The sequence below is a fragment of the Nyctereutes procyonoides genome, unplaced genomic scaffold (assembly GCF_905146905.1).
Source record: "Nyctereutes procyonoides isolate TBG_1078 unplaced genomic scaffold, NYPRO_anot_genome, whole genome shotgun sequence".
Taxonomy (NCBI): Eukaryota; Metazoa; Chordata; class Mammalia; order Carnivora; family Canidae; genus Nyctereutes; species Nyctereutes procyonoides.
In genome coordinates this window covers 15,050,073-15,061,322 of record NW_026575044.1, presented here as the reverse complement: position 1 = coordinate 15,061,322, position 11,250 = coordinate 15,050,073, and the positions used below count along the sequence as shown (strand labels likewise).

General features: G+C 45.1%; 1 protein-coding gene across 4 annotated transcripts in view; it reads right to left on the bottom strand.

The window, feature by feature from the left end:
• Positions 1-6,274: 6,274 nt before the first annotated feature.
• ASH1L (ASH1 like histone lysine methyltransferase) overlaps positions 6,275-11,250 on the bottom strand; it is a 176,288-nt gene continuing 171,312 nt past the window's right edge. For all 4 annotated transcript variants that reach the window (XM_055323449.1, XM_055323448.1, XM_055323447.1 and 1 more), the window contains 5 exons: positions 11,047-11,219; positions 10,269-10,435; positions 9,556-9,596; positions 7,979-8,280; positions 6,275-7,454 (listed from right to left, as the gene is read on the bottom strand). In XM_055323449.1, coding sequence (XP_055179424.1) covers positions 7,363-7,454; positions 7,979-8,280; positions 9,556-9,596; positions 10,269-10,435; positions 11,047-11,219 — 775 coding nt within the window. In that variant the 3' untranslated portion in view covers positions 6,275-7,362. The remainder of the gene's footprint in view (positions 7,455-7,978; positions 8,281-9,555; positions 9,597-10,268; positions 10,436-11,046; positions 11,220-11,250) is intronic.

Here is an 11,250-nt window from a genome sequence, read left to right as displayed (position 1 = left end):
AGCAGGCTCCATGCAGGGAGCCTGATGTGGGACTCAATCCCAAGACCCCAGGATTATGCCCTGGGCCGAAGGCAGGCTCTAAACCACTGAGCCACCCAGGGATCCCCGAAGTGACACTTTTTCATGTCACCAGTCCTCAGTGATGCAGTTTTTTTTTGGAAAGCACCCTGATGGCATTTCAGGTCCTTCGTTAGTGGATGAGGCTGCGTCTGGAGAGAACACATGGAACTCCCCGTGGGGCTTGGGAGGGAGGTCAGTAACTGCCCACAGGAGAGCCACCAGGAGGTGAGAAGTCAGGAAAGTCAGGGGACACAGGACCAGGAGGTGAACACAGGGAAAGGACCCTGGACAAATTTTGTTCCACCTTTGGGAACTTGGGTCAAGGTGACAACAGGCTGGCACAGGGAGAGGAGGAGGGGCCATCCTCAGGCATGGACTTCCCAGTTCCTGGCCCCTTCTGGGGACTCCTCTACTCCTTCCTTAGTTTTGCTCTGGCTTTGGCTGCCTTCTGGCTTTGAGACCTGACCTCTTGGGTTGACTCCAATACACCCTTTCTCACACTGGACTGAAAGCCTTGGAATCTGTTGCCTTCATGGTCTAAGTGCTCACGTTGCTGAAGCTTCTCCAATTGCTTTTTATTTTTATTTATTTTTTAAAGATATTTATTTATTTATTTATTTATTTATTTATTTATTTATTTATTTATTTATGATAGAGAGAGGCAGAGACACAGGAGGAAAGAGAAGCAGGCTCCATGCTAGGAGCCCGATGCGGGACTCGATCCTGGGACTCCAGGATCACGCCCCGGGCCAAAGGCAGGCGCCAAACCGCTGAGCCACCCAGGGATCCCTTATTTATTTTTTAAAAAAGATTTCTGTATTTATTCATGAGAAACAGGCACAGAGAGAAGAAAGGCAGAGACATAGAGGGAGAAGCAGGCTCCTCATAGGGAGCCCGATACAAGACTCTATCCTGGATCCCAGGATCACGCCCTGAGCCTAAGGCAGGCGCTCAACTGCTGAGCCATCCAAGTGTCCTGCTTTTTATCTTTATAATGAGGTTCTACAACAGGACACATGCCAGACTGGGGTTACTTTGACTTTGGGACCAGTGTTTCTCAGTGTGACACGCACATGGGAGACCCATGATTCTTGTAGGCCGCAACAGAGCCTCTGCTTTCCTGACCCCACCTGCCCTGTCCTGACCCTAGCCCTGTGCACTGGCCTTCACAATGGGTCATCCTAACCACTGGGAAGAACCTAGAAGAGTGGTGCTACCTAGCATGTCACTGGGAGCTGGTGGTCTAGTGGTCTCAGTGGTAAGACCCGCAGACCTCCTTGCAGAGCATCGTGAAATGGAGCAAATATGACTAGGAAATGTAACTTTGTTATGGTCACATATTACTTAGAACAGTTGTACTGGGTACCAATGCTTAAGACATAAGGATAAAAAAGAAAAACTGACAGCGTGTGGACAAGAGTGTTGCCTAACAAGAGAGACTCATGTCCTTGTGGGAGCTGACAGACGTCCAGTTGGCTTGTGGCCAACTCTTTTTTTTAAAAAATATTTATTTATTTATGAGAGAGAGAGAGAGAGAGAGAGAGAGAGAGAGAGACAGAGGCAGAGACACAGGAGGAGGGAGAAGCAGGCTCCATGATGGGAGCCCGACGTGGGACTCGATCCTGGGACTCCAGGATCGTGCCCTGGGCCAAAAAAGGCAGGCACTAAATCGCTGAGCCACCCGGGGATCCTGGCCAACTCTTTTTTAAAAAATTAATTAACAATTCAAATTCCAGTGTAGGTTACATTCAGTGTGATACTAGTTTCTTTCTTTCTTTCTTTCTTTCTTTCTTTCTTTCTTTCTTTCTTTCTTTCTTTCTTTCTTTCTTTCTTTCTTTCTTTTTCTTTCTTTCTTTCTTTCTTCTTCTTTTTTCTTCTTTCTTCTTTTTTTTTTTTAAGATTTTATTTATTCATGAGAGACAGAGAGAGAAAGACACAGGCAGAGGGAGAAGCAGGCTCCATGCAGGGAGCCCAACACAGGACTCGATCCCGGGTCTCCAGGATCATGCCCACGGCCGAAGGCGGCGCTAAACCACTGAGCCACCCGGGCTGCCCTAATTTCTGATGTACAGTATAGTGATCCAGTAATTCCATTCATTATTCTGTTCATGGTAAATGGACTCTCAGACCCTATCATTTTTCCCCTCCCCTACCCTCTGCCTCCCACCCCCATCACCTCCCCTCTGGTGACCTGCAGTGTGTTCTCTAAAGTGAAGTCTGTTTTTGAGTTTCTTTTTAAATTTCCTATGTTTTTTAAATTCACTTAAAATTTTTATTTATTCGAGAGACATAGAGATGCAGAGACACAGGCAGAGGGAGAAGCAGGTTCCATGGAGGAAGCCGAAAGTGAGACTTGATCCTGGGACTCCAGGATCACGCCCTGGGCTGAAGGGAGGCACTCAACCACTGAGCCACCCAGGTGTCTCTTAAATTCCACATTTGAGTGAAATCACATGGTATTTATCTTTGACTTATTAGAGATTTTTATTTGTTTATTCACGAGAGACACAGGCAGAGGGAGAAGCAGGCTCCCTGTGGGGAGCCTGATGCGATCCCAGTACCTCAGGATTTCCACCCGAACCAAAGGCAAACATTCAACCGCTGAGCCACCCAGGTGCCTCTGACTTACTTCTTATTGCACAATACCCTCTGGATCCATTCATGTTGTTGCAAATGGCAATATTTCATTTTTTACAGCTGAATAATATTATATTAAGTATGTATACAACTTCATTCATTCGTCAAGGGAGAGTTGTGCTGCTTCCATAATATGGCTACTGTAAGTAATAATGCAGTAACATAGGGGTGGGGGCGCCTGAGTGGCTTAGTCAGTGGAGCATGCAGCTATCACTCTCAGGTTGCAGGTTCAAGCCCCATGTTATGTGTAGAGATCACTTGAAAAAAAATCTTAAACATAGGGGTACATATATCTTTTCAAATAAGTGTTTTCATATTCTTTGGGCAAATATCCAATAGTGGAATTACTGGATCATATGGTAATTTTATTTTCAATTTTTTGAGGATCCTCCATGCTGTTTGCCACAGTGGCTTGCTGTTTCTTGTTTTTGAATTTAACCATTCTGGCAATTCTCATTGTGATTTTCATTTGCGTTTCCCTGATGAATGATATTGAGTACACTTTCGTGCGTCTGTTGGCCATCTGGATGTCATCTCTGGAGAAATATCTGTTCATATCTTCTGCCTATTTTTTTAAAATTTTTTTATTTATTTATGATAGAGAGAGAGAGAGAGAGAGGCAGAGACACAGGCAGAGGAAGAAGCAGGCTCCATGCACCGGGAGCCCGACGTGGGATTCGATCCCGGGTCTCCAGGATCGCGCCCTGGGCCAAAGGCAGGCGCCAAACCACTGCGCCACCCAGGGATCCCCTCTTCTGCCTATTTTTAAATTACTTTTTGGTGTTGAGTTATGGTTCTTTATGTATTTTGAATACTAACCCTTTATTGGATATGTCATTTGCAAAAACCTCCCATTTTGTCTTTTTTAAGATTTTTTTGAGAGCAAGAGAACATAAGAGGGAGAGGAAGAAGCAGGCTTCCCGCTGATCAGGGAGACTCATGTAGGTAGGGCTCCATCCCAGGACCCTGAGATCATGACCTGACCTGAGCCAAAGGCAGACACAACCATCTGAGCCACCCAGGAACCCCTCTTTCATCAATATAGTTTTCAGAGTGTAGACCTTTCACCTCCTTCATTAAGTTTATTCCTAGGTATTATTTTTAGTATAATTGTAAATATGGGATTTTTTTTTGGTGTGTGTGGGGGTAGTTTCCCTACCTGCTACTTCATTATTAGCATGTAATAATGCAGTGGATTTCTGTACATTGATTTTGTATCCTGCAACCTTACTGAAATCATTTATCAGTTCTAGTAGTTTTTTGATTTTTAGGGATTTCTGTATGTAGTATCATGTTACCTGCAAATAGTGAGTGAAAGTTTTACTTAACAATTTGGATGGCCTTATTGCTTTTTCCTGATTGCTTATGGCTAGGACTTCCAGTACTATGTTAAATAAAAGTGGTGAGAGTGGACATTCTTGTCTTTTTTTTCTTTTTCTTGACCTTAGGGGAAAACTCTTTTTCACCATTGAGTATGATGTTAGCTGTGCATTATCATGGTTGAATGTTGTACTTTGTCACACACTCTTCCTGCATCAATTGCAATATGATTCTTATCCTCTTACTGATGTATCATGTTGATTGATTTGCAAACATTGAACCATCCTTGCATCCCAGGAACGCAGTCTGTGGTCTTGGTGCTTGAATAACCATTCTAGCTGAACTCAGAGCTGCAGTGCGGATCAATGTTTGGGACAACGTTCCATTGGGTCCTTCAGTTGCTGGCAGGAGTGGATTTATCTTCCTTAGTAGGATCACATTGGCTATTTGTGACACTCTTCTACTTGCAGATGAACATGATGATTTTGGAATTATGAATCCAACACTAGTTCCTAGGTGATCTCTGGCAAGTTGCTGAGATTCAGTTTTCACTTCTACTAAATGGGAATAGTAACCACAGAGGGCTATCAGGATTATCTAACTAGCTAGATGATCCTGGGCGAGTTACTTAACCTCTGTGTTACTTCAGTTCCCTCGTCTATGAAATTGGGTTTGAGTACCTACTTAAAATGACTGTTGTGAAGATTAATAAATGAATATGCATTAACTGCTTAGGATGGAAATGGTCTGACACAGTGGCCTACTGTCACCAAGCCTGGGGTTTGTTCATGAATCCCGAATGAGGTGATGTGTGATTGGGTGCAGAGGACAGAGGGCTTGATGATTATCCTGTTGATTGGTTAGGCTGGGCTCCGACCAAAAAAATCCTCACAGAGAGGAAATGGGCTTTGTCTCCTAGTCGACGGCGGTGAGTGTCCCTGTGGGGGCCCAGGACACTGATGATATGGTTTTAAGAAAGATCTCTCTGGAAACAAGGACAGAGGAAGGAAATCCTGAAGATAAATGCAGGGCGGGAAAGGGGAAAAAACAGCAAGCTCACCACTCTGTTGTTAGGAAAAGTTTTTTCCATTTAATACTAGACTTTCAAGGATTGAGATGCAAGCTTTTTATGCAATTACATCCAATGTTAAAATTGGTAATACATAATTTACAAAGATTAACATCAAAACAATCATCTATTTAGATATGCTTTTGTAAAAAGGAAATATATTAGCAGCATTTATATTTTCCGCAATCACACAGCCTACAGACATGCAGACTAACTCTGTATCTATTTGCAGTGATGTAGTGCTTTGCCCCGCATTTCAAACACCAAAACCCGCCTGGCAGCTAGGGGGTTCTTTTTATTTCATTATTATAAAATAACCGAAAAATAAAAAAAGGCATTAATTTCTACACCAGTAAGAAAAAACAAGTTTTTGCACTTACCTAACATTTGATTGTCTAAAAAACAGTTTTTAGTCTTTCAACAAAAGAAAGATAAGATGACAGAGCGTAGTGTCTTTTGCTTCTGTTCTCACATTGTACAAAGTTTTTTTTCTTTTTTTTTGTCTTTAAAATTTTAGTGTTTAACACTATTCAAGGAAATATTGAATTTTAATCTCTTTCTTGTCATTTTCCTGCTTTTTGACTAAAAGGAGACCCCAAAGTGCCCCTGCTTCCCACCCCCTCCCACCCAGCTCCCTGCAAAGAAAACCAAAAGGAACCACTTAAATGGGCGTGGACATGCGACGTTTCCAGCTCCACACGTGAGTATCTTATACCCAGGTCTCGTTGTAATGTACAGTGCTTCTCTACAGTAAGAAAATACTTCAAACTATTTTCTTAATTCTCTTTTTTCTTTAATAAAATATTTATTCTGCTTTTTATCTGCTCAAGGGGATCTTTGGCATCCCCTGTCTCTTTTGTTTTGTTTTCCTTCAAGATTGACACAGAAAGGAGAAAAAGAAAAAAAGATTCAATGGAATGGAAGGTGCCAATGTTTCTACCTAAACAAGTCAGAGCGTTGTCATCATCAGGGGAAATGTACAGTGAGGACAGCATTGGTCCGGGATTAGAGAGAAGTGACGGGACGTGTTACTGCTGTATTGCTTCCTAGTCACGCAGCAGATATATATACATACATACATACATACATATATATATACACACACAACTTGGCACATTTAAAAACCATCTTTTCTCTTATAAGAACATCTAAAACATATGCATATGTATGTCTGAGAAGACAACAAAGCAAAGCTTCTTAAATTTTATTTTTAAAGAGACAGTATTGTCTGGTAAGTTCTGGCCCAGAAAATGGGAAGGAAGGGGACACCCTGACGTCCTCCTGCCACTGTGTTGCCAGGAGGCTGGAGGGGGTGGGATAGGGGGTGAGGGGTAGGGCGGGCACTGAAAACCATGTGGTAAGAAAACAAGAGTAGTGTTTTAAATTGATGATGTACACTCATGACAAGCACTCTGACAGGTGAACACTGTTCAACAGTCTGTGTAGTGACTTTGGGGGGTTAGAGTCCACTTCTATGGAGGGTTTACAGGGAGTCTGTTCTGAGACGAGTCTCGACTCACATGGCAGACACACATGAGCCCCAGTGCAGGAACAGCACATGTGCTGGCGGGGCCAGGCCTCCTCATTAGAAAAAAAATAGGTTCGGCAGGTTATGAAGGTTAAAACAAGAATTGTTACAGTAAGTCCTGTGCCCTCTGACCCCATGGGCTCTTCCCTGTTCCATGATTACATTCAGGGGAGGAGAGGTAGGGAGCAGGGCAGCAGATGCAAGTGCTTTGACTTGTCTGTTCACGTTTTGCTTTGACCTGATTGGGCAAGAAAGGAGAGAGATCTTTCTGGAAAGGGGCCCCAGCAATTATTTCTGTCTGAAGTCTCTGGGGTAGCTCTCGGAGCCCACAGAGAAGAGGCAGGCCAGGGCTCCCCCCTCCCTGGACTGTGAGTTATACCGGATACAGGAAGCAGCTTGGCAGCAGCGCCCATGGGATCAGAGGATGACATGGAAAGACCCAAGCTGGGGGCAGGGGCAAGTGCTATACAGTCCCAACAAGGCTCTGATCGTCCCCAGGGTGCTCCGTCCTCCTCCCACCATGAACCCTCAGGGTGAAGCAGTGGAGAGGAAAACAAGTTAAACCAAACTGTAGTCTCCAGACCCCCCTCTTCTCCACTAGTTCCAAGGTTTAAGTACCCTAATGTCAACAGCATGGCCCCTTCCCTGTGCTGGATGGCCCCTTCCCACCCCTGTCTACACTTAAGAGAACACGAGGCAGGATCGTTAGCTCCGCTGACTGCAGATGCTTGAGCTTCTCCTTGGAGGCTCACTTCCGAAAGCTGTTCTCTGGGATGAACAAAGTGCGCCTTCGAAGCTTCCTGCCTGACCCTTCCTCCAGCAAGTAGGTCACATCGATGGCTGAAAACAGAACCAAAGAGATCATCAAACACCACCCTCCTGTTCCTCATTCCAGATTTGAGCTCTAAGGAGGTTATAGGAGTCCAGTGACTCCTTTTCCGACCTCAAAGCACATTAGGTCTGCCTACAGCCTCAGGAGAGACGTTCTCTGGGGGCTGGGGGCCCCTCGCTGCCCACAGTGCCCTTCTTGGGATGGGGAACTAGGAGGTTTTCACAGAATATATTCCATCCCGGGCAAGTAATGCTAAGTTGTCCTTTTTCTTTCTTTTTAAAATTTATTTTTTATTTTTTTAAAGATTTATTTATTCAGAGAGAGAGAGAGAGAGAGAGAGAGAGAGAGGCAGAGACACAGGCAGAGGGAGAAGCAGGCTCCATGCAGGGATCCCAATGCGGGATCACATCCTGAGCCAAAGGCAGATGCCCAACTGCTGAGCCACCCAGGTGTTCCATAAGTTGTCCTTTTTCATTCCTTCCTCACTAATTTCCCCTTTCTCTTAAATCCTAGACATGAGCCTGAGTCTCACCATTTTTCCCAGGGATTTTTTCCAGGAGGCCAAGTAGGATCTGGTTGAGCCGCTCCCGTTGGCTGTGTCGTCGCTCCTCAGGGGTACAGGCAGCCTGAGATTCTGGACCACCTTCCTCTGCTTTCTTTTCACCCTCGCTGACTTCCACAGGGGCCGCCTCCCGTTCTGGCTCCTCCAGGCTGGGCAGCTCATTGGTGGCTTGCTCCTGGCTAGCCAGAACCTCTTCAATCAAGGGCAGAGCGTCATCCTCCTGGCCCAGGTCTTTTAGAGGTGGCTTTGGGCGCTCAGACTTCCAGGATGACCTGCCAAAGGGATGTGGGAATTTAGACTAAGGCCCTGCAGGGCACGGGGTGGGGAGGGACCTCAGGTTGGCTTGAGATTGAGTCTAGCTCTTCAGAGCCTTGGCTTTGGTCATCACCGTTTTTGGGCAAATCCTTACCTTTCTTTGAAATCTATTTTCTTTTTTTTTTTTTTTAATATTTTTAAATTTTTTTTTAAAATTTATTTATGATAGTCACATAGAGAGAGAGAGAGAGAGGCAGAGACATAGGCAGAGGGAGAAGCAGGCTCCATGCACCGGGAGCCCGACGTGGGACTCAATCCCAGGTCTCCAGGATTGCGCCCTGGGTCAAAGGCAGGCGCCAAACCGCTGCGCCACCCAGGGATCCCTGAAATCTATTTTCTAATTATAAAACTCAATTTTCCTTCTTTCATGAATCCAAGGAATCCATACAATACCCCAGAGCTGGCAAAATGGCTTAGCTAGTCCTGATTGCTTCCTTAGTATAGAGAAGGATGGCACAACCTCCTGATGCCTATAGTCCAACTACAGTGAAAATCTACATGGAGTGTTTACCTTTCCTGACTCTTTCTTCATGCATATCACCTAGGACTCTGCCCTCACTGTAAGCTGATCAGTGCAGCTGTCAACATCCCCACCCAAAATGCGAGGAAACTGAAGGAATGCCTTCACTGCTCTCCAAGAACAAGACTGTCATGTGTAAAACCAGCATAAATAAAAAGCTAGAGGGATCCCTGGGTGGCGCAGTGGTTTAGCGCCTGCCTTTGGTCCAGGGCATGATCCTGGAGACCCTGGATTGAATCCCACGTCGGGCTCCCGGTGCATGGAGCCTGCTTCTCCCTCTGCCTATGTCTCTGCCTCTCTCTCTCTCTCTCTCTGTGTGACTATCATAAATAAATAAAAATTAAAAAAAAAAAAAAGCTACATGCCCACAATGCTCAGTGAAAACTCTGCACCTGACAGCTACTTGATGGCAGGTCCTTGACAGACGTCCCAAGAACTGATACCCCTCGGGATAATGAGAAAAGCTTTCAGAAATCTGTCTAGAGTTCTGTTCCAAATCTTCTTTTTCTTCTCTCTATTCCTTATAAGCCTCTCTCCCTAACCCTAACACTCCCTCAGCAGACTGTGCCTACTGATACCACTGCCCTGGGCTACTCTGTCAGAGCATCCCCAGTCCTCGGGTGGGGCCTAGTGGGCAGGTGGCGGTTCTCTTGCTCCACCCAAGTAGTTGGCCAACCCCTTATAGGCTCTCCTCACATCCCAGGGGACTCACCGCCCTCCGTTCCTCTTGTAGTTGTCTGGGACATAATGAGGCTGCAAAGAAAGGGAAGTGGTAAGTGTAGTGCAGAAGCTGGATCAGATGACCCGGGGCCAGCTCAGGAAAAGGGAGCTGGGGAGGGAAGGAAATAAAGGAAGCAGAAAACAGGGCTAAAGCGCTGATGAGCTGGGAGGCTGTATTTTAATGTCAGAAATTCTTTCAATTTTTGGGTACTGTACCAATACAAGACACCATGGTAGTTTTGGTGTCTTATAAGCCTATAGTGACAGGGAGAGGGACGGGCTCCCAATCCTGTCTGCTGTATCCTAACATCTAAGTAGTTAAGGTTGGGGCTTCAAAGCTAATCTGTGAGCTGTTGCCTGAGCAAGCAAGACCAAAGAAGTCTAGATGAGGGTGTGGTGGTGGGAGAGAAAATATAAAATAAATACTGTTTAGAAAAATCCAAAAACATAATTATATGAAGAATAGGGACATGGAGTTTGGTTTCTGGTTAGATGGTTTCTATACATTCCAGGAGAGCGGCCATAATTTTTGCTAGGCATGGAACCTACTTAAAAAAAAAAAAAAAATCCCACCTACAGACAGATTCCCTGAGTTTGGGATGGACTAACAGGATGAAGAAGCAGAGAGCTTGAAGGTTCCTACCCTAGGGATTTCATGCACAAACTATACTGCCTTAACATGACAGGTAAGAGGACGGGGCTTACTGAGAAATCTCTTTTAGGAGTGAGCTTCTTGGGGAAGTGGTCAAAGGCGTAGGGTTTGGTGCAGACAGGATAACGATTCCGGTGAATCTTGTAAAACAGGTGTGCGGACTTGTCAAGCCGATAGTCACAGATGTATACGTCTTGCTCCTTCACTCCTTTGGGTCTCCCTAGGAGTTCAAATACTGTTAAAGAACCCTCCTGTCTTCCCCTCCTTCACCCTGAACTGCCCAGAGATGAGCCCACACGATTGGGAGGGGACACTGTAGTGATTGTGAGCCCAAAGTGGGCCAACTGTTTTGTACATTACTTCATTTAATCTTCACAAAACACTAGGATAGGTATGAATTCCCACTGCCAGGAGATTAGTTAACTTGCCCATGGACACACAGGTAAAAAGTGGTGGGGCTGGAATGTAAAGTTGATTGACTACACAGCCTACACTGCTAACCATAATGCTTAAAAGGCTAGTGTGCTTTTTTGATTTGTTTAATGTCCAGAGTTGACGCTGGCCTTCGGGATTTTGGAGTGGGTGGGTGGAAGAACATACATTGTGATGATACTAATAGAATGCCAAGTACACATTATTAAGAAATGCTAACTAAATTTAAAAAAAGAGGGAGGATTAACATTTATTGAGTACTAAGTGCTAGGTAAAAGAAGCTTTGCAGCTGGTCTGGGACAATCTTTGATCAGACAGGAACAGTAAGAACAGAGTGGTAATTGGAGAGCAAGGAGTAGGGGACAGGAGGTCATTTCTTCAGCAGCTCAGGTCACTTACCTTTACAGTATGTATAAAGGTCTAGTACACAGCAGGTCCCCACCACAGCCTCCAAGGGAATGATCTCATAGAGTGGTACCCTAAATAGCTCATTGTGATAGAAGCGGCGGGATGGAGAGTGGTGGGTCTCGTGGGGGCGGAAGTAGTGGTGACCAAAGGCAAACCGTTCCTCTCTAAGGAAGAAAGGGAGAGGTTTAGTAAACT